This window comes from Diospyros lotus, chromosome 7 (assembly GCF_014633365.1).
Source record: "Diospyros lotus cultivar Yz01 chromosome 7, ASM1463336v1, whole genome shotgun sequence".
Classification (NCBI taxonomy): domain Eukaryota; kingdom Viridiplantae; phylum Streptophyta; class Magnoliopsida; order Ericales; family Ebenaceae; genus Diospyros; species Diospyros lotus.
Genome location: NC_068344.1, coordinates 33,186,166 through 33,210,171, shown reverse-complemented (window position 1 = coordinate 33,210,171; position 24,006 = coordinate 33,186,166). Strand labels below are relative to the sequence as shown.

Here is a 24,006-nt window from a genome sequence, read left to right as displayed (position 1 = left end):
TAGCGAATTACCTCTAAATGATGATCACATTCTGGTATCGATAATCCAGCGCATTCAGCTTCGGGTGATGGTGTGCTTGTATGTGTGGCAGAAGCACTAGCATATGAGGATGGCTATATATATTTCAAAATAGTTTAGTTAATATATATAGTAAACATGTAATTTTAAATCAAATGCACTAATGAACGACATACCTGTCTCGGTTGTGGTGTATTGTCTGGAGCTGGTGGTATATGTCCCATTGCCTCAAGTATTGCACGAACTTGCATTTGAACTTGACTTTGGATTTGAACTTGAAATTTTTCTTCTAGCTCGGCAGTAATTTGCGCACGCATTTGGTCATATTGCTCTTGAGGCACTTGATACTATTGTCTTTGTCTAACCTTAGTTGGGCATGTTCCAAGTCCTCCCATCCTTACCCTGCCATGCCCATCTTTGCCTAGTATTTGAGTAAAGACATCCTCTACCGAATCTGGGGTTTGTTCATCTGTGGGTATTTGTGACAACCTTTCATCCATTTGTTCCTCAAGAAACATTTCACAAGTTAGTTACATAAGTCGACAAGTAAAAAAAATAAAATATATCTACAACTTTCAAATTTTAGAAATACATACAATTATATATGAAGATGTAGAGTCTACTATCTCTCCGCTCTTTTTGGTGTGTGTCTTTCTAAAGAGCTTGATTCTATCTGGCTCATCTCCACTTTTAATAGTCATCTAAAAACATATATAAGATATGAAATATATTAAATGTTTAAAGTTTAGGCATTACTAATTAAATTATCAATAAATATATATAACTAATATCCATTCTATTCTTACCTGGTGTCTAACCTGAGGATGTGATCGCCTACCGCTGGTGTGACCCATCTTTTGCGTATCTCGATTGGCACGATTTGTCACACTACGTTCCTACTTGTAATATGATATTAGAACTAGGCATAGAGAATCCATCTGATATATCCACCCATACATAAATCATACATACCTATGCTTGCTCACATCCCAATACTCCACAAGAACCTTCCACTGTTCTGGGTCCACCCCAGGCGGTATTTTTGACAGGCAAGCCTCATCTGTTTCATGGCAATCATAATGTCTCTTCAAGGTGGCTTTGTATTCTCTCCACTTCTTGGAAGCATGTTGCAAGCAAATTGATCTCCATGTTGTGGGTACATCAGTGTTATCCTGCAATGATATCCTTATTAGAGTATAAAAGTTTAGAGTCAAATAACTAAGAATCAGAGAGACGTTATTTACTCACCAAGACCTCTTGCCAGATGCGCTCCTTATATGGTTCCATCCCTGGTGATCTCCAATCAGTAAATGTAAGGGGAGCAATACTCCTTACCATCATACCTAGTTGGGTTTCCAACTTAATTGCCATCTCCCCAACTGGTTGTCCTTCAGCATCAAATTCAATATGAATCTTTTCCTTTCCCCACTTTGAAATTTGTCTTGATATTCCTCCTCCTTTCTTGGCAGTAGATGACATGGAGCTTGTACCTACTAAAACGTAATAACACAATAAGTTCAGATTGAATTAGGAAAGAATAATAATATATATCAATGCAGGAACCCGGCTCACCACAATCACGTCAGAGATTACGTTCCCACTCAAAAGCATCTCGAAAACATTACCCATATCCAACGCATATGCCAATGCCATAATTACAACATGTAATGATGCATTGCATAAAACAAAATTCCAATCAACCTATTTCAATGCACACCTAAATAAACATTTTGGATGAACCATCCACATGAAATCAACCATTCATATGACAAAACCATTGTATAAAACAAAATTAAGTATAAGGTTGAACCACCCGCAATAAACCAAGTTTTAGACTGAACACTCAAAAACAATCAAGTTTGAAGTAGAAACCCTCACAAGTCAAAACTATTTGTATAAAACAAGCCAAGTTTTGATAGTAAAACCACTCACTTTGAACGTACTCAGAATACCTCGATTCTCGTGTCCAACCCCAATTTCCGTGTCACGCCTCAAATAATCTTACTATTACTCAATCTCGAGTCCCAACAATCATTGGACATCATATTTATTCAAAAAAATATCAACATCCATTTTTCCATAATTTTCTCATAATTTTTTTTTATTTTTTTTCCTATTTTTTCCTTAATAATTCCAAAATAAATACCTCCTAAAAGTTTTCCCCAAATTTTCTCCACTATAATTCATAAAATATTTTTTTTAAAATATTAAAAAAAATTACAAAAAATACCTCCCCCTCACGCACCACCCACATGCCTTACGCGTAAAGACTCGCACATGCTCTACACGCACTGATTGTCTTCTCAAGTGAGCCCCTCGTCGCCAGCGATCGAAAATTTTCACCCACCACACCACCTGGAAGATCTCTTCAAGTTGGTCACGATGGTACCCTCATTTGCCTGAAAAACCCACCACACTCGATTGCCGATTTAAAGCTTCGACTCCGATCATCGCTAAAACTTTCGGTCAAGCTTTGAACATTACTCAAACGAACTCCAAAATCTCTCAAATTCTCCAGAAATGATCCTCACTTTCTCAAGAACAAAAACCCCTTATCCAAGATCTTCGAATCAATCTCAAACTCGAGCAATTTGAAGTTTAATTTTTGCATTTTCGGCCAAACCCTTCAAGCCCTATTTATACCCAATTTTGAGCCAAAACGAGCCATTCATTGTCAAATTCGAGCCTCAATCATCATTACAACCATTTAATGGCCTCAAATCGTCCTAATCTAGCAGAGATTTGCCTAAAAAATCCACCCCGATTTTTCAACCAACGTACGACCACCATACCTCCCCATACCCCGTCAAATCACGGCAATTCCTCGGCTCATACCCATCTCCAATCGATCTACCATGCCCTGAGGTCCATTCTGGACCCTAGGATGTCCCTCTCGATGATGGCAGGCGACTGGTCGAAAGTGGTAGTAATGGTTGGTGATGGCAACGACAGTGGCTGGTCTTTTGAAAAATTTCACTTTGACTCCCTACTATTTTTCAAATTTTATTTTGGCTCATACTTGAAGCCCCTAAGCTTTCCAACTATTCCATTAAGATCCAAAAGTTCTAAACTTTTCTTTTTACTCCTGAAGATTTAGAAAAACATCTTTTCAACCTCACACGGACAAGATTAAGAAATTACATTTAGGCCTGAATGTCTGTTTTGATCACAAATCCTTTTGTTTCATCCCGAAATCACTTAAGCGTTATTCTATCCACAAAATTAGAGCATCCTCAAGATTCCGTGGATCAGTCTTTTAGGCTATGATTTAGTTATATCAGGAACTGTCTCTGTTCTGATTGCTTTCAATTTCATAAATCTCGCCTCGAGACGTTCGTCAATGACATACTCTTTTCTTTAGACATTTAAGTTTCGAGACTCTCATTATCGTCGATTCAGTGACTTGTTTTACTATCAAATCAATTTTTTGATTTTTTGAAGTCATTTAAATTATGTGACAATCTCATGCCAACATGAGATATTACATCATGGTTCTGAATCTAGTGTAGATCTATTTCTTTTTCTTTTTTTCCAAACTTACCAGCATTTTTCACTCTATATCTCGTCTTAGAAAATAAAAAGAAAAAAATTCAAAAATAGAAAACAAAAAATTTTAGAAAATAAAAAAGAACTTTCAAGAAATAAAAAAAATAGAAAATTAAAAAAGAAAAAATATCAATGGGGACAACGGTGGTCACGGCTGAAGCACATGCGATCGATCAATGAGATTTAGCAAACGAAAGATAGAGGGACTTCTTCGTTAATGATCAATCATCACTAAAACTTCTCTAATAAATTCCTTGATTTTCAAAGTGATTTAGCAAAATTCAGAATGATTGATTGATGCAGAGATCTAAAGCAATTGTTTGATCACTATAAAATTTTAAATTCCAAATCAAATTAAAATTTCGAAGCAAATCAGAATAAGGATTAAATCTGAACCTAAATTTGATTATAAGACAGAATAAGGAGAAGTATAGTGGCATGAGTGTCGACTATGTCACGGTGTTGGCTTCCTGGCATCACAGTGGGGGTTCATCCACTGCTGCTCGCTTACTCACACTAATGGAAGAATCTAGCAGATGCTTTGAGGTAGGTTCTTCTGGTATTTCTCATCCTAACAAATTTCCTGTTTATTTGAAGAATTATTAGATGCGAGTGTGTGTCTGTGTGTTAATATCATTGGGATTATGTTAGAGGCCATGTCTGGAAATTCTTTCAAACTAGTGATATCGATTTATTATCAGCTAACTCTGTGATTTATAGAATCGACCCGAACTTCTTCACAAAAACTAGAAAATTGAAAATGAATGCCGCCTAAGGATGAACCCTGAATCCAATCCAACCCAAAGCAAAATTTATCGATTTGCAAGTCATTGACTTGTCAGAAAGTTATTTCACTAGTCCATGACCCATAACATACGCCCAAAATTGGATTGGGGAAGCCAACTTTAAGCCCCCACTACATGTGCCATTATTGCTGTCATGATTCCATAAACATAGTAGTCAAAGGTTCAACCTTGCTAAAATTTTACATTTTCGAACCCTTTTTGAATGTAACTGTTTTCTGTTTTGGACACGAAAATACCTAGGAGGTGTTATTTTTTTAAAAAAAATATCATTTTTTCGTTTTTATTTCATTTCAAAAATATTTTCCATTTTCATTTTCCCACCTCATCATGCAAAACTTTTCAGAATTTACGTAATTTTTAATTTAATCATGTCGGGTGAACAGGGAAGTGAGGAAAGACTTGTGACTTGTGAGGAGCTGATAAGGACGGAAATATGTCGTACGTAATTCCCACGGAAAGAGGTTAATTTCTGTTGGGCGTGTTGAACAATTTCCACTCAACTTTACAGCCACTTGAGAAACTTTTTGGGTTTTCGCATGGAAATTAATTTTGAAGGCCAGAAATTTTCAAACACGTCCAATGCAATGCATGTGGATGTGGGCTCTCCTCTTTTATCAGTCTTAATTGGTTGCGTGTTAATCGTATTCATGGCTGATGTGATGATTGGGATTTTGTTTTGATTTTGCCTATAAAAACATTGGGCCGGGTCTCTTCTGTTGATTGTGGTTAAGATGGATTCTTCTTGCAAAAGTGTCAGTGTTTTCTTGCTGTATCTGATCTGCTTCTTTCACAGGATGATGATGCTCACTTTCACTACCTGTTCGGATGCTGCTATGGTCGCTGCCCGTATGGAAGTGGAGGAGGTGGAGAGGAAGATGAGGAGGTGCAGTGCAGAGCAGAGCTCTGCGTTGCTTGAATTCAAGTCATACTTCAACTTCAGCCGGCCAGGTCACTCATATTGCCTCGTTTATTCACATTCACCGTTGGAATCTTGGAAGGAGGGAACTGACTGCTGCTCCTTGTGGGATGGGATCACTTGTGATAACGAGACCGGTCAAGTGATTGGCATCGACCTTAGTTGTGGTTCGTTCCAAGGGAACATCCCTCCTAACACCACCGTCTTCCACCATTTTCCTCAACTCCAGGAGCTCAACCTCGATTTCAACGACTTCGGCGGCTCTCGCATTCCCTCCTCTTTCGGTCACCTTTCTAGATTGACTCATCTCGAACTTCAATATTCTGGATTTTCAGGAGAAATTCCAATGGAACTCTCTTACTTGACACAGCTAATGCATCTTAATCTTGCTTATAATCATCGTTTGAGGTTCAAGAAAACTGGATTTCAGTTGCTTGTTCAAAACCTAACTAAAATAAGAGAACTCCATCTCAGTTCAATAAACATATCTTCAACCGTTCCCATTTCCTTGCTCAATCTCACTTCTTCAAACACCCTCGCACTCGATGGGTGTGAATTGCATGGACAACTCCCTGACGGAATGTTCAACCTACCATATTTGGAAGTATTTCATGTAGGATATAACAGTCTTCTCACCGGTAACTTTCCAAAGTTCATAAACTTGAGCAATTCTCTCAAAAGGTTGCAACTTGAATTCACAAGTTTTACGGGGCAACTGCCTGACTCAATTGGGAATCTCGGATCACTAGAGTGGTTACATGCTACCCAATGCAACATCTATGGAGCAATTCCTGCGTCGCTCAGTAATCTTACTTCAGTCACGAGTATAGATCTTTCAAACAACAATTTATCAGGTAATGTTTCATTCATTTGCTTAATGAATGATTGAATTCTCTTACTTCAATGCGAATCTAGCAAAATTTGATAGAGAATTATCATTTCATAGGTCCTCTTCCTTCAGGATTAACCGGACTACCCAATTTGCAATCATTAGCCTTGGATCATAACTATATCACCAGCAATTTTACCTGGATTATTTGTTTTGCTGGCTTTAAATACTTTGCTGCTAAGTTACTCATTGTTGTTAAAATTGTAAGTCAACTTGTACAATTTTACGAGTCATGAGGTATAAAACGAGTCAACTCGCTTGTAAGATCAGATTTTTATAGGATCACACTCGATTCACAATTTTACTAGTCCGAGTTTACCGACTCCGAGCTTATGAGTTTACTATATATATGTGTGTATATTTTTATTTGTGATATTATTATCTACATGTACAAATAGGTACAGATTTAAAAAAATAATCATAAATATGTCACAATTAAATCATGGGAATCTAATTTTATATTAAAAATATTCTTAGTAAGAAACAAATATACCTCTTTGGTATTGGTAATTTAATTAGTGTAATGACATGATATAGAAATTTAACAATCTTTGTTATTTTTAATATTTAGTATTTTTATTTATATTTAATAATATTTACTGATGATGATGGTAATATTTGTTGTTTAAAATTTTGATTATGAATGGATGAATGATGAATTGATAATAAATTATGAATTTAATATTTAGAAATTTTATATTATTTAGTATTTTTAAAATTGATAAATAAAATAATTTTAAAATAGATACATATATTTTATTTATGAATTAATTCACGTAATCACATAATGTTTCATTAATTTGCTTTGCTTAGTGAATTATTGGAAATCTAACAAAATCTGATTGAGAATTATCATTTCACAGGCCCTCTTCCTTCAATCGGACTATCCAATTTGCAATCATTAGCCTTGGATCATAACCATATCACCGGTACAATTCCACCTGGGTTATTTGCTTTGTCGGCTTTGACTGCCTTGCAGCTAAGTTGCAATATGTTCACTGGACACATAAATGAGATAAATTCCAGTTCACTGGAGATGATTAATCTGCAGCACAACAAGCTAACTGGTACACTTGGGAGTTCAATGTTCAAACTCGAAGTTCTTACCCATCTGATTATCTCATCAAATAACTTTAGTGGTGATATAAACTTCGACATGCTCTGCAGTCAAAACTTTCTCAGGGTTCTTGATGTGTCAAATAATAGCTTCAGTGGTGTGATTCCAAAATGTGTGGGAAACCTCAATGAAAATTTACTTGTTCTTGATTTGGGAAGCAATAACTTTTTCGGGATTGTCCCTGACACATTTATGAGAGATAATAACTTGACAACTATCAAACTTAATGGCAATGGATTCCAAGGACCAGTGCCGAAATCTTTAGTCAATTGCACACACCTAGAAGTGCTAGATCTCGGAAGAAACAACATCTCTAATAAGTACCCACACTGGTTGGAAAATTTGACATATTTGCGAGTTCTTATCTTGAGAGCCAACAGATTCCTTGGACCCATTTCAATCTCCAAGACTAAACATCCCTTCCCCAGCTTGCAAGTTATGGACTTGTCAGAAAATTGTTTCACTGGTCCACTACCAACAACATATTTTAGAAATTTTATTGCTATGATGGACATCAGCGAAGCCAACTATGAACGCGAATACATTGGCCTCAGTACTTATGATTATTATCTTGATTCCTTGACCATGGTGATCAAAGGTTCAATGCTTGAAATGGAGAGAGTGTTGACCATTTTCATAGCCATTGATCTATCGAGAAACAAATTTGAAGGAGAAATTCCAGAGATAATTGGAGAGCTAACTTCAGTTCGAGGGTTGAACTTATCTCACAACAGGCTTACAGGGCGCATACCAAAGTCTCTTGGGAAATCGACAACGCTTGAATGGTTAGACCTCTCTTCCAATAAGCTTGTCGGGGAGATCCCGAAACAGCTAACAGCCTTAAATTTTCTTGGAGTTCTAAACCTTTCGCATAATCAACTAGCTGGACGAATACCTGAAGGAGCACAATTTGATACATTCTCAAACGATTCTTATGTTGGAAACTTGGGCTTATGTGGACGACCGATGTCGAAGTCATGCAGCAATCCTCATGCACCCCAACCACCAAAAGGAAAGGATTCACAATCTTCAGATGGTTTCGACTGGGAAGTCATACTGTCAGGTTACGGGTGCGGATTGGTACTGGGTCTCGTTATGGGATATTTAATGTTCTCTACAGGAAAACCCAGAGGGGTTATGAGGATGATTGAAGGTGCAGAAAACAAATGCAGGGAGTGGCAAAAGAAGCAATCTCAGGGTCGGGGCCGCAAATGTAGGAGAAATTATAGAAGGTAAAAGGTGTTCTTGGTCACTATTATGAAACTTCAGTCTTAATATCAACACGAATGTGGAAATGTTACAGGGAGAGGATTTCATTTACCTTACTAATTTAGTTGCTAGCGTTGCAAAGAACTTCAATATGCAGAGTTTTACATCAAGACCTGAGATTATACTTGTACTCTATTCTGACGTTAAGTTACTTTGGTTTTGGAACTTCTGTTTAACTTTGAGTTGGACACTGACTTAGTTGTTAATATTTGATTAACTATAATTTGAATCTTTCTATTAAGAGAAGTATATTTTCTTTAAAGCAGCTAACGATTTGGTTTTTCACTCACTTTAAAAAGATTTTAACTTCATTGTGTTGTACATGATTACAGACATTGATTAAGATGAAACCAAAAAGAGTACATTAATGGAGCTTGTGGATGCAACAGTGGCTTCATTTTCTGAAGATGAAATCAAGTGCATGAGAATTATTTTATCATTTTTATGTTGAATATAATCACAAAATCAAAATATTGTAACACCAAATCTAGAACCTTTGATTAGTTTCTTTCTTTTTTTTTCTTTTTTTTTTTGTTTCAAGGAGTTTGGATTGGTGCTTAACAATATATATTTATGTCAGTATGTTGTTTTATATTTGTTTTCCTTTTTACAACTTTTTCTTGGTAGTGTGAACTGTATGAAACAATGGGTTGTTAATTTAAAAGAACAATACTTAAAAGAACAATACTGGAAGAGGAGATGTCGTTGGCGTTGGGTGAAGAACATAAAAGAACAATACTTAAGTTTTAAAAAATAAGAGGGGGTGTTTTCTTCTTCTATCTCATCTTCTCAGTTTTTTCAAGAAAATCCCAGTGTTGCTTTCTTACTTGACAGTTACTTCATCTCCCACTAGAACAAAATTTGGTTTTCTCTATAGAATTTTTGGTAGCAAAAAATTCAATTTTTGGGGTAAAATCAATTAGTTACGAAAATTTATTTATAGCGAGAATCGTAGTCAAAGTCTCGTACTCGTTCCTAATAGTATTTAGGTACGATTTAACGTTTCGTAAAAAATAACACTTTTTGCTACGATTAGAGAAATATAAAGAAAGCATTAGGCTGCGTTCTCTTTACTTTTTAATTTTTAATTTTGAGTTTTGAATTCATTTTTTGATTTTTCTTTTGATAGTCTATTTTTAAAAAATTAAAAATATCTTCTCTTTGTTATTTTTAAAAACTATTTCTCAAAATAGAAAATTAGAAAAACACGTTATTTTTGAAATTTTGAAAATAATTTTTTAATAATATTTTATTAAATTAATTTAATTATTCAAAAAAATAAAAATATTTAATTTTAAATAAATAAATTAACTTGAAAAAAATAGCAAGTGCAATCATAATATAATTATAAATAGAAAATATTAAAATAAAAATTAAAGATGTGAACTAATATTATATAATGTAATTATAAATGATAAGATTGCATCATTAGAAAACATATTTACTTTAGAATTTTGAGAAAAAATTATTTTATAATATTTTATTTAATAAATTTAATTATTAAATGATGAAATTAACTCTTTTTAATAAAATGTTACTATTAAAATAAAATAATAAATTACTGACATCTAGTGATAATTTATATTAAATATTATTATACATAATATGTGTAATATACTTAATAATATACTATATGTTATCCCATATTTTTAATTATAATATAAATATACTATATTTTTTAATTTTTAAATAAATAAATAATTTTATTTTTAAAATTTAAGAATAATTTTTTTTTTCTTTTTCTTTTTTTTCCCTCTTTTTTTTTTAGAGTCAAAACATGGAAAATTATTTTCCATGTTTTGGATTTAAAAATTATTTTGGTTGAAAACAACCAAAACAACATTGAGTTTCCTTTATAAAAAATTTTGTTGTTTTCGAAAATATATTTTTGAAAATAAAAAAATAAACGTATTTTCATTATTTTAGAAAACTAAAAACTAAAAATAGAATGAAAATAACAAAGAGAACGCAATCTTAATTTTTTACTATGACATAGATGGTGATACCAATTTTTGTAATAGATAACACATCTTTAATTATGAATGCCAAATTGTAAAGAAAATGCTTGTTTTTCACTACAACAAATCATAGTTGATTGTACTAATTTTTGTAGCAAACTAATTTTTTCTAAAAAAAAAATTTATAATCAATAGTTAAATTTTCGTAATTAATTCTATTACAACTAATAAACCACTATGAAATCAGTAAATTTAATTTCATAGGAAAAGAAAAAAAATCACTTTTTTTTAGAATAATATTTTTCTCTAAACTTGCACCAACCCATACAATATAAATGAAATTTAAAACACAATATATAACTTCAAAAGCTTTCAATTAATCACATAAAATAAAATCAATATCAACCACAATCTCTAACTATTTTGAATGTGACTCTAGTACATAATATCTATAAGGCTTAACTTTTGAACCTTATTTTTTTTGAGAAGACCTAAGGGGAGCCAGACCCATATGGTTGTAGAAAGCCACTGGGGCTCCCAACTTCTCCCTTATCTTCTTCTTATTCTACCATTACAATCTTCCCCTCTCTCTCTCTCTCTCTCTCTCTCTCTCTCTCTCTCTCTCTCTCTCTCTGTGTGTGTAATACCTAAACATTGTGTGATATTTTGGTAATACCTAAACAATGTTCATCCATATGACTTGGTTTATTATGGTTGTCCAAACAGTTATTTACACATGCATTGAATTTCGTACGATAAATTGCATACATTGAGATGTTGATTTTATGCATGTTATGATTTTTCGACATTGGCTTGTTTTGTGTCGTCCATGTGGGACGTGGGTTGGTAACCTGTGACGTAGCCCAGAGTGACAGCACTCAGGATGCGTACCTAGGATTAATGCTAGGTGACCCACTTGGGACGGGGCTGAGACAGACTTCACCCTATGGGACCCAAGTGGCGGGGCTGAGAGTGGACACCACCCTGGTTGTTGGCTCAAGTGGCGGGGCTGCGAGTGGACATGACTGCACTCTCACCCTACAATTAAAACATAATAAAAACAAATCATAATAAAACTTTTATATTTTTTTTATTTTAGTGAGAGGTTTATACTCGCCAGTGTACGAGTGCAGTTGTAGTCCAAATTTAAATTTATATTTTCTGGATGAATCCAGATCGTCCATTGAGAGATTTATTTATGGAAAAAGAAAAAGAATGTCACACACACGCACACGCATTTGGACAAATTGGCAACAAGGTTTTTTTATGAGTTTTTTTTAGACAACAGATACTAGAAAATAAAGTAAGGCAGAAATTGAAATAAACATTAAACGTAAAAATATGAATTTGAATAGTGCTTGAGTTAAGACAATTTCAGTACCAACCCGTTGATTCCCAAATTTTAGCATAAAAAATTAGCAACATTAATTTAATTTCAGAAATGAGGGTTTGTTATTAAATGCAATTAGAGATGATGATAATGTTAGAACAGTAGGTTCTATGACACACACCAAGAGGGGGGGTGAATTGGATATTTTAAAAAATCTTGATAGAACTTGAAAACTTTTTGACCCAATTGAGGTTTTAGTGATTTAAAACATAGAACATATAAAATGAAAAATGTAACGCTCAATGAATGTAAAAGCAAGAAGGATAAATGACACAAAGAATTTATAGTGGTTCGGCTTAAACCAAGCCTAATCCACTACCTTAGCTCCCACTAAGGATTTTAAACCAATTCACTAAAACCTCCTACTTACACAAGTAGGCCCTCTAGCTACACAAGCTAGGAAATACACCCTCCTACTTAAACCAAGTAGGCCCTCTAGCTACACAAGCTAGGAAATACAACAAGTATAACAAAGAGAGGATCTAAGAGATAAATCTCTTAGTTACAATGTCTCTCAAAAAAAAATTATACAAGGCTTGAAGTAAATAAATACAAGTGAGGATCAAAGCCTTGAAGAGAGAAAATACAACAGTGAAGGCGCAAATATTATAAGCTCGAGTAAAAATAATTTTAACTCTTTAGATCAACTCGTTCCCATCCATTAGCCTTCTCTTGATCATCCACAACTTGTATTTATAAGCTTCCCAAAAGATTGAAGAGAAATGTAGCCGTTTGTGACCGTTGGAGTTGAAAAACTAGCCGTTGGAAGCTTTCTGTAAAAGATATAGTCGACAGAAGAAAATGCATAGTTGACTATTTTTACAAATAAAACAGAACATAGTCGACAGACAAAAACGCATAGTCGACTATCTTATAACGCAAAAATCTCATAGTCGACAGATCCTTTTACATAGTCGACTATTGTAAAAATGAGAAGAAATTTTTGAATTCTAAGAACAAAAATAGTCGACAGATGAAAAGCCATAGTCGACTATCCTTACATGATAATCGACAGACTGAAAAATAGTCGACAGATGAAAACAGCATAGTCGACTATCCTTAAATATAGTCGACTATCCTTAACAGCATAGTCGACTATTCTCAGGCATAGTCAACAGAATGAAACACATAGTCGACTATGCTTTTTATAAAAACTGAAACGATAAATGATAACATGAAAAAGAATATTTTGAATCATAAAATTCTTTAACATTGAAATCTCATAACTTTATTTCATCATCAAAATACAAATATTTTTCATCTTCAAAATTATATCAAATGTAAAACATCAGATAATTCTAGGTTAAGCAATCCCCATACATGATATGCGAGATTCTAATTTAAGCAACCACCATAAATCCAATTGCAATTAATACACAAAACAACTAAATTAATCATCTGGGTTTAGGTATGATAGCGTTTCCAGTTCTAGTAACTCTCATACATGGCATGAAAGCTCTAAGTTAGGCTTACGCTCCAATCCAAACCTAGTGATTTTTTAATAATTAATACACACTCATACTGAAATTTAAATTAATGTTACTTATTTAAAGCGCAGCTTTCTTTGGGAATCATTGGCGTTGGACACTGTCCTTGCCTTAACCCAAGATTAGATTTAACTACTCATTTTTATTTGAAAGTTAATTGACATAAATTTAAATGACGTAATTTAAATAACAGAATTTAAATGACAAGAAATTTAAAGGCATAAACTAACCGGCCATTTAGGCGGTGGATAATTAAATGACAAGAATTAAAATTGCAGAAATTTAAAGACATAAACTAACCGGCCATTTAGGCGGTGAATAATTAAATGACAAGAATTAAAATTGCAGAAATTTAAAGGCACAAATTAACCGGCCATTTAGGCGGTGAATAATAAAGTAATAATAAATGACATAAGAATTTAAAAGAAGAAAGAAAAAAAAGTAAGATTATAAGAGAAAGTACTAAAGAAAATGAGAAAGAACAAGAACAATTCTCAAAGAGAGAATTATAAGGAAACAACTAAACTTTTATTCAAGAATAATAATCACACTTACAAATGCAATCAAGTGATCGATTAAAAGGCCACAAGATGCAATACAAACCACACAATTTCAATTATTCAACTAGACATAATTATATCTAATGGGCACTCACACACTTAAAGTTAAATGGATTTTAGCTATAATACACACCTAATATTAAATGGATTTTAGCTAAAATACATACCTAATAAAGCACTCATAAAGTTAAATGGATTTTAGCTATAATATCCACCTAATAGTTAAATGGATTTTAGCTAAAAAACACACCTAATAAAGCTCTCACATAAAAAATAAAAATAGATTTCTATAAATTGGTTTTTAATCTTTATTAGGATTAAAAATAATCCTTGGGCCTTCTCCAAATAATATCTTCCATAGGTTGTTCAAATTGGGCCTTAATTCTTCATGGACTTGAATTCTTCATGGACTTTAATTTTTCATGGGTTTGATTTCTTCATATGTTTGATTTCTTCATGGACTTGAATTCTTCATGGACTTGATTTCTTCATGGATTTGAATTCTTCATGGACTTTAAGTTTTCATGGGCTTGAATTCTTCATGCCTAAAAAAAATAAAAATAATTTAATGTTATTAATAAATTATATATTATATATATGTATTACACATGGCACATATATATATTAGATTATATTATATATATATTACATGCATGCATATAATGATATATATGTATTATATATAATTTTATATATTATTATTATTTACTTTAGAACTTCATTTCATTCATCTTTCAATTTAAATTTGCATATAACCATAAAATATATATTAATATCTAATTTAAACCATTTTTAAGATCAAAAGAAGGGTATAATTATAACAATTTTTTTATAAAATTAACCACTAATCAGGACACCACCCCAGGTTCCTTTGAGCAATAGCATTAATGCCGAGGTGACGTTGATTCCGAGAATAGTGCTGATGTGGCACTCTTGGGGCTAGGGTTGCGTTGGGTTTTGAAATGCTTTTGAGTTGGAGTGTAAAGCCTAACAATGATAATGGGGTGATTCCCGGGTTCATGTGTCAAGGTTGTCCCTCTTAAGCAGAATTGTGTTTACCAATAGGCCGATAGGGTCGGGTCGCCTTTAGAGAGATTGCATTTTCCCCGGTTAGGGTTAAGTGCTATGTGGGATTCTCTTAGGCTGGTGCATGTCGGGACTTGTCGGTTTTATATATGATTTTGCATATATTCATGAAAATATTTTTGAACTCTCACTTAGATGATTCAGCATCTAATTTGGACTATGTCCCTGGAATATTCAACATTCCAGGTGAATGCAGTGGCGCCAAGGGAAAGAATGTCATCGAGATGTAGCTGCTATGATTAGTTTTCATAGGTTTCGTCTATGAATACGATGTTCAGAGGTTATGTAATATTTTGATATTTTCATGTGAAACATCGATTCGGTTATTATCTGTAAAGGAAATTGTCAGTTATATATCATTGAGGTTTCGATCTGGCTTCCGCTGATGTGATTGATATTACTTGTCTTAGCCTATTAATTATTCAATTTTGATATGCTAAGAAGGTACGATCGGGATTGTCGAGAAATGATTATGACGAGGGTATATATATCGAGGGACTTATGTTGTGTATATGATATAAAAAAATATATATTCCTGAAATCTCGAGGTAATGCACGTTGTGGGAAAACGGGGCGTTACAAGGAGTACCCTGGGACTTAGATATCTAAAAAAAAAAGTTATGTGGTTGACGATCATTTCACGACAAGATTTATGACGTCGAAAGGAATCGGATCAAAAATAATTTCCAGTACAGCTATGATTTAGGCTAAGAAACTGAATGATCATAAGGGACTTTCGACAAGTCAACAAAACCCTGAGTAGCTTCATATTTATCATGAGGAACAACTCTTATGTGGCATCGAGAATAAACAAAAAGATTTGCGGTCAAAACACAATCTTACGTATATTCGGGCCTAAGTGTAATTTATTAATTTTGGCCAAAAGCAATCAAAATGGTGATTTTTCTGAATTTTTTGGGGTGAGATGAAGGGTCTAAAACTTATGGGGCTTAATGGAATTATTGGATAACTCAGGGGCTTCAAATAAGGGTTAAAATGAAATCTTAGAAAATAGCATGGGGTCAAAGTAAAATTTCTCGAAAGACCAGCCACTACCATCGCCGGAAAGAATGTTCTAGGGGTCCAAAATGGGCCCAAGGTATGGTGGATCGAATGGAGATGAGTATGGGTCGAGGAATGACCGTGATTTGACAAGGTATGGCGAGGTATGGTGTCCATACGTTCGCCGAAAAATCAGGATGGATTTTTTAAGTAAATCTCGACTAGATCAAGGCAATCTAAGGCCATTAAATGGTTGTAAGGATGATGAAGGCTCGAATTTGACAGGGAATGGCTTGTCTTAGCTCAAAATCGGGTATAAATAGGGCTTGAAGGGTTGGCCAAATATGCAAAAATTAAACTTCAAATTGTTCGAATTTGGAAGTGTGTTTGAGGGATTGGATAGAGGGATTTCATTCCTTGTGTCAAGAGGATCAATTCTAAAAAATTTGGAGTGTTTTCATGGTGGTTTAAGTGGGTTTCTAAGCTCGCCGATAAATCAGTTAGGGTCGCCGAAGCCAGTCTATAAATGGCCGATTTGAGGCATTTTTGAAAAAGATTTCAGGCAACCAAGAGTTCCATTGGAACCGACTCAAAGTGTACTTCAAGGAGATGTAGAAAGATCGGCCATCAAATGAGGTTTTAGGTCCCGGTGGTGAAGTAACTGCTAGAGAAGACAAGGCGCATGCATCACAAGCGTAGGTTCCGCGCACACCACACGCGCTAGCACGTGAGGTCAGGGTATTTTTTCAAAAAATATATATATATTATTTTTAAAAAATTATTTTATAAATTATGGTGGAGAAAAATTTGGGAAAAACCTTGAATATAAGGTATTGGACCGTCCGAAACCAATCTCGGCCCTCTCCTTAGGCTCAATCTTGGTCCTCCCTTTGGACCCAGCCTCAGCCCAACACCAGCCTGTCACGGTATCATTGCAACCCCACTGGGTATCCACACGGTCGTCTCAGATCCCATCCATATTAATAAGGGTCTCGTCGCCACCATGCTGCCACCTGGGAACCTTCGCTAGCGCTGGATAGTCAGTCTCATCACCAACAAACGCACGACGCATGTATGTAGGAGGACACCTCATCCTCCTATATCAACCAGCTCTCTTTAGAGCCAAGGTATGTTCTGATCTCTGATCTACTGATACACTGTCTTTCTACTCTCTTACTCACCCGACCGTTGAAGTGATTGCAGGTGCCAGCCACCCCCCTGACTAACCCATCGCTAGAACCTGCGCCCCACCTCCGATTGTCCTTTTTTGGTTAGGAAGGAACATCTGGCATCCACCGTGGGGCTTGGTAAAACTCACCTACCCCATAAGCTCACAAAAAGCCTTTCGAACCAATCTCACCACTGCCACGCCATGGTGCGAACTAAAAGCACCTCCGTCCAAGAGCCAAATAATCCCGATCAACCTCCACAAAATCCAACTGTCATATAGAGGTCCTTCTTCAGACAATTCAGCAGCTCTAGAATCGAGTTGTCTGATTAACACAAAACTAGCAGCGTGACCAACACGACAAGCGAACGGACTGTGATGTAGAAGGTAATTGTCACCAACACCACCAGGCTACCCACACCCCTATAATATATGATGAAGAGCGGGATGGACGACTAGGATTTCATACCTGATGTAAAAGGCTGGGATTTCTTAATAGAGAATAAATGTGGCTAAAAAGTCTCAATATATATTCTCTATAACAGATAACTCTTATCATAAAATGTATTGGTATTTAAGATTCTTAAAATTTAAAAATTAAGAGAAGATCTGTAAATAAAAATCTATGTTGTTTTTATAATATAGTTTATTTTAACTTATGCTTTTAGAATTATAATATGTTTCTATTTTGTTTAACCAATATACAAGCAAGATTTTGTGATAGAGGTGGATGTCATGAAAGGTCCTATGGTAAGATAACAACAACAATATATCCAATCTTTATCTCACTATGTGGGGTTAGTTACATGAATTCTAGACTTTTATGTATTTTTATCTTTTGTCATATCTTCATTTAGGTTCATACACTTCATATCAAACTTTAATGTCTCTCCCAAAGTCTTCTTGGGTTTGCCTCAAACTCTTTTTTTGACTAATTGTTTCATTTCATCAATTCTCCTCATATGAGCATCTCTTTGTCTCCTTCTCACATGACCAAACAATCTTAGTCTAGTCTCTCTCATCTTCTCCTTGATTGGCACTACTCCTACCTTATTACGAATAACTTCATTTCTAATTTTATCTTTTCTTGTATGGCCGCACATCCATCTTAACATTCTCATCTCCGCTACGCTCGTCTTTTACTCATACTGGTATTTGACTGCCCAACATTTTGAGCCATACAAGAAGACTGCTCTTATAACTGCCCTATAGAATTTTCTTTTCAGTTTTAATGGGATTTTACCATCACATAACACCCCCGATGCATTATTTTAGCCAACCTGCCTTAATTTTATGTGTGACATCCTTATGAATTTCTCCATCCTTTTAAATCACTGATCCCAAATATCGAAAATTGTCTTTTCTTTGTAAGAATTGGTCTTCCAATTTTATTATAACATCCTTCACTCTTACATTTTTATTAAATTTACATTCCATATATTCTGTTTTCTTTCTACTTAATTTAAATCCCTTAGATTCTAAATTATTTTTCCACAACTCAAGCTTAGTGTTCACTCCTTCTTTTGTTTTATCCACCAACAATATGTTGTCTGCAAATAGCATACACTTTGGCACCTCTGTCTGAATATCTTTAGTGAGTTCATCCATTATTAAAGCAAATAAGTATGAACTTAGTGTCAAACCTTGATGCAGTCCTATTGTGATTTTAAACGGTTCAGTATCCTCTCCGCATGTTTTGACCCTTGTCTCTGCACTGTAATACATGTCTTTAAGGGCTTGTATATAGGCTATTCGAACTCATTTCTTCTCTAAAACCCTCCATAATACTTCTCTAGGGACCATATCATAGGCCTTTTCTAGATCTATAAACATCATATGTAGGTCCTTCTGATGATCCCGATACTTTTCCATTAGGCGCTTCAGTATGTATATAGCTTCCATTGTTAACCTACCAGACATGAAACCAAACTGATTTTCTGTGACTTCTGTTTCTTTTCTGAACCTCTGCTCTATTACTATCTTCCAGAGTTTCATGATATAGCTCATTAACTTAATTTCTCTATAATTTTCACAGTTTTGAACATCTCATTTGTTCTTGTATATAGGAACTAAAGTACTCTTCCTCCACTCATCTAGCATCTTTTTTTATTTAAGGATCGCGTTAAATAATTTCGTTAGCCAGAATATGCCCTCTTCTCCCATGTATTTTCATGCTTCTATTGGTATATTATCCGGTCCTACCGCCTTATAATTTTTCATCTTTTTTAATGCTTGCTTTATTTCATTTGAATTTATGCGTCGATAAAATGTATAGCTCACGTTCCTTTCGGAGTTACTAAGATGTCCCAACCTAACTCTTGTGTAACCACCATTATTGAATAATTTTGTGAAATACTCCTTCCATCTCCCCTTAATCGCTCCCTCATTCACTAATATATTTTAATTTTTATCTTTTATGCATTTCACTTAATTTAAATCCCTTGTTTTTTTTTCTCTTGCTTTAGCTAATTTATATATATTCATTTCTCCATCTTTTGTATCAAGTCATTTATATAGATTCTCATATATTTCTGACCTTACTTCACTAACAGTTCTTTTTGCCGCCTTTTTTGCTTCTTTATAATTTTTTAAATTTTTTTCATTGTTGCACTGATATACAGCCTTATAGCAAGTTTTCTTATTTTTAATTTTCAATAATACCTCTTCATTCCACCACCAAAACTCCTTAAGGTTAGGGGTTCTATCATTTATCTCTCTAAAGACTACATTTACCATGCTTCTCAGGGTATTAGCCATTTCTCTGCACAATTCATCCCAAACATTGTTTGTGCTTCATAGCACACTCTCTCTGTAACCATGCAACCTTCCATCATCTCATTCTCCAAAGTTAGACTAAACAATCATTTGGGGAACAAGACAATAATATGGATCGACAACGCTATAATTTAGCCCACCAACGACCGCCAGTGTCGACCCAAATCAAAAAAAAAAAAAAAAAAAGGGACACCACTGGAGATCATCAGCCCAACTGAAACTTTGGGGCCACCTCTGGCCTCCAGCCATTGACTATCCCACCAAAATCAACGTTGTCTGAGCATCATTTTTGTAAATTGATCTATGATAAACTTTATTTTTTTTTTCTTTTCCTTTTTTATTTTTTTTGGGTTTGGGGGGAGGGGGTTGCTCGGATTTGCAAACTACAATGACTTCTACAATTTTCCAGAACCAATCCATAGTATACAAAGAAATGCTCAATATAGAGATCAGTCAGGTGTCTCAGGAGAGACCCATTAAGGGTTTTGCTTAGAAAATAGCAGAAGTGTAAGGAATGTTATAGCAGAATGGTGTAGGTAATGGTAGTGAGCTGGTCAGTACATATATGTTAGGACTACAACCTACAAAATTTGTATTGTTCGTTACTTCCGATTAAGCTACACTAGAGGACTAAAATTGTTGTATTTCCAGTACCAAACTTATCAATGTTGAATCCATGCAAGTTATCTCTAAGAAATTGCGATAATGTATTTTTTTTTTTTTTCCTTATAGAAGATTGGAAGTGTCCTGTTCATTTGTTGTATTGTTTTGTCCACCTTATTCATTTTCCAGGTTACATGATCTCCGCTGCTTCCTTCGTCACATAGACTGGGTGGTCTCTATTTCCTTTCCTGCCTCTATGAGGTTCAACCACTCAAACCTCCATTCAAAATATATTTATCCCTTGGTATGTTAAGTCTCTGATTCCTTGGTACATTGATGAGTTTTATTCTCCTTCACCATTATTTGCAAGATCATGCAGTGATTGATTCTGATTTGTGAAAAAGCGAATGATGCATTGTTGCCCATCAGTGATCAAACTGAAACTACAGAAATATATGAATCAGTGTTGTTATTGAGGTTCTCATGTAATTCCAAGAGGCATAATTTATTTTAGTTGGATTTCTAAGTTAGTGATGCAATTTTCACTATCAAATTCTGACTGTATATGTGTTTTAATTTTTTCTTGTACACGGTTGCAGTTTTTTTCATGCTGAGTTGCTTTAAGAATAAGACTGAAATACTTGAAATACTTCAGTGCTAAACTTGATGGCATAAGGTATGTCATATCAAACTACTACTTTCAACGCTAAAACAATAACAAGAACAACTACATAAATAAGCCTTTATCCCACTATGTGGGGTCAGCTATGTACATACACAATTAAGGTAGGAAGAATTAAGAGTTGGCTGTGTCATCATCATCACTTGCACCTTATCATGACCAAGTTAGGATCGGTGGCACAACATTCATAATGTAAATTGGATGTCTAACAAGACAACTTTTCTATCTTGGCTGTCAACATGTGCTGGGTTCTAACTATTTTCTGTGCTCAATGAACTATTTTCTGTGCTCAATGATCCTGAAGAATGATGAGAGTCAGCATAATGGTGGAGAAACTGGAATGCAGAGAAAGACACGTTTTATCAACAAACAGGAGTGAAACGACATGCCGGTGAAGTACCCCAACTACTGCAAGGCAATGAATTATTTAAACAAAAGAAGGATGGTGGTAACATTGAGCGGGAAGAAACTGAACACTTTGAGCAGCAATATGATGAACACTTTGAACTATTGGAAGATGATGAAAAATTTGGTGAGGAGCTGGAAAGACAAATGCTGTCTGGTGAAGAACTGTAATGAGAGATGCCATGGGATGAAGACATAGAACAACAGGTACCATCTTCTTCGGGGCAGAACAATGGATTAACAGCTTGAGATGTCAACTAGGATTCTCTTGGCTTCCAGGTTCCTTCCATAGTGTCAACCGAGTACTCATCTTAGGCGGCTAGGACAGTTGCTTCCTCGGCTATAATTTGGTTCAAGAACGTCTAGGCCTGAATTCCCTATTCCAGCCTATGATGGAGGATCTTGCAGATGGTTTGAATTAGGTATTTTGTGATACTTCTCACGTGAAAAAATTCATTGAAAAGCTATTAGGTGTGCCTGTTTGTGTAAATCTCTCAATATCATTTGGATAATAGCAGAGGGAAGTCTGGAAATTCTTGAAATGTTTTGTTGTTAGTTAAATCTAGGGACTGTTGATCTTTCTTGAGGTCTGGAAATTCTTCAAAATTGATTCCAGCTTTTTGTAGAAACGAACATAAATCTGTCTGTAGCCCTAGTTAATTATGTGCCTTTGATTGGAAAAACTTTGGTTTGTTCAAACGTCCTTTTTAACTTATCTGTGTTTTTCTTTGTGGTGTCATTCACAGGGTCTGAGCTTCTTCGGTAACCTGCAAAAACAAACAAAATTCAAAATTAATTCCATCTTCGGGAAACAAACATAAATTTCTTTGCTAATGTGTTTTGGATTGATGTATATAACAGGACACTTTGGTTTGTTTAAAAGTACTTGCCTTTTTCTTTGTAGCTTTTCTGTGTTTTCCTTTTTGATCTATATGGAATCAGATCAATAATTGATATCATATAGCTAACATTTTTCTGGATTCCTTGGAATTATTTCTTAGGAGTAATTATTTTCCTTAGTCTTTAGACTCCTCCTCTTGTTTAATTTAGGAAACAAGAGGAGGAGTCATGTTCCTCTAAGTCATGGTCAGGTCCAGATCAATTTATATTTAGACTATATGACCTCATGGATCTAGATCTAGTCCAGATCTATTTCTTTTCTTTTCTTTTTTCCAAACTTACCAGCATTTTTCTCCCTCTATATCTCTGTCTTAGAAAATAAAAAGAAAAAAATTAAAAAATAGAAAATAAATTAGAAAATAAAAAGAACTTTCAAGAAATAAAAAAATAGAAAATAAATATATATATTATATAATATATATCAATGGGGCCAACGATGGTCATGACTGAAACTCATGCGTGTGATCAATCAATGAGTTTTAACAAATAAAAGAGAGATGGACTAATTCGTCAATAATTAATCATCAGCGAAACTTCTTTTCCAATAAATTTCTTAATTTTCAAAGTGATTCGGCAAAATTCAAAATGATCGATTGATGTAGAGATCTAGAGCAATTGATTGATCACAATAAAATTTTAAATTCCAAATCAAATTAAAATTTTGAAGCAAATCAGAATAAGGATTAAATCTAAACCTAACTCGGATTACAAGACGAATAAGGAGTACTACAGTGGCATGAGTGTCGACTGTATCAGAGTGTTGGCTTCCTGGCATCACAGTGGGGGTTCATCCACTGCTGCTCACTCACTCACAATATTGGAAGAATCTAGCAGATGCTTTGAGGTAGGCTCTTCTGGTACTTCTCATGCTAACAAATTTCCTGTTTATTTGAAGAATTATTAGATGCCAGTGTGTGTGTCTGTGTGTTAATATCATTTGGATTATATTAGAGGCCATGTCTGGAAATTCTTTCAAACTAATGATATCGATTTATTATCAGCTAACTCTGTGATTTATAGAATCGATCCGAACTTCTTCACAAAAACTAGAAAATTGAAAATGAATCCCACCTAAGGCTGAATCCAATCCAACCCAAAGCAAAATTTATCGATTTGGAAGTCATTGACCTGTCAGAAATTTATTTCACGAGTCCATTACCCATAACATACGCCCAAAATTGCATTGGGGAAGCCAACTTTAAGCCCCCACTACATGTGCCATTATTGCTGTCATGATTCCACAAACATAGTGGTCAAAGGTTCAACGTTGCTAAAATTTTTATAAAATGTCACCCACTTTTAGGTAGCACGCGCAAAACACATATGAGGTGTTATTTTACATTTTCGAACCCTTTTTGAATGCAACTGTTTTCTGTTTTGGACACGAAAATACTTAGGAGGTGTTATTTTTTTAAAATAAAAATATTAT

At 34.5% G+C, this 24,006-nt stretch overlaps 1 protein-coding gene across 1 annotated transcript; it reads left to right on the top strand.

Moving 5' to 3' along the window:
• Window positions 1–5,101: 5,101 nt before the first annotated feature.
• Window positions 5,102–8,616, top strand: LOC127805690 (receptor-like protein Cf-9). Its single transcript, XM_052342446.1, has 2 exons — window positions 5,102–6,140; window positions 7,039–8,616. The coding sequence occupies exons 1-2, from the start codon at window positions 5,102–5,104 to the stop codon at window positions 8,526–8,528; spliced, it is 2,529 nt and encodes an 842-aa protein (XP_052198406.1). The 3' UTR covers window positions 8,529–8,616.
• Window positions 8,617–24,006: the final 15,390 nt, after the last annotated feature.

Coding starts and splice junctions, on each gene's coding strand:
- LOC127805690 (XM_052342446.1), top strand. CDS start 5,102: ATGGATTCTTCTTGCAAAAGTGTCAGTGTTTTCTTGCTGTATCTGATC. Junction 6,141..7,038: donor TTCAAACAACAATTTATCAG/GTAATGTTTCAT, acceptor ATCATTTCACAG/GCCCTCTTCCTTCAATCGGA.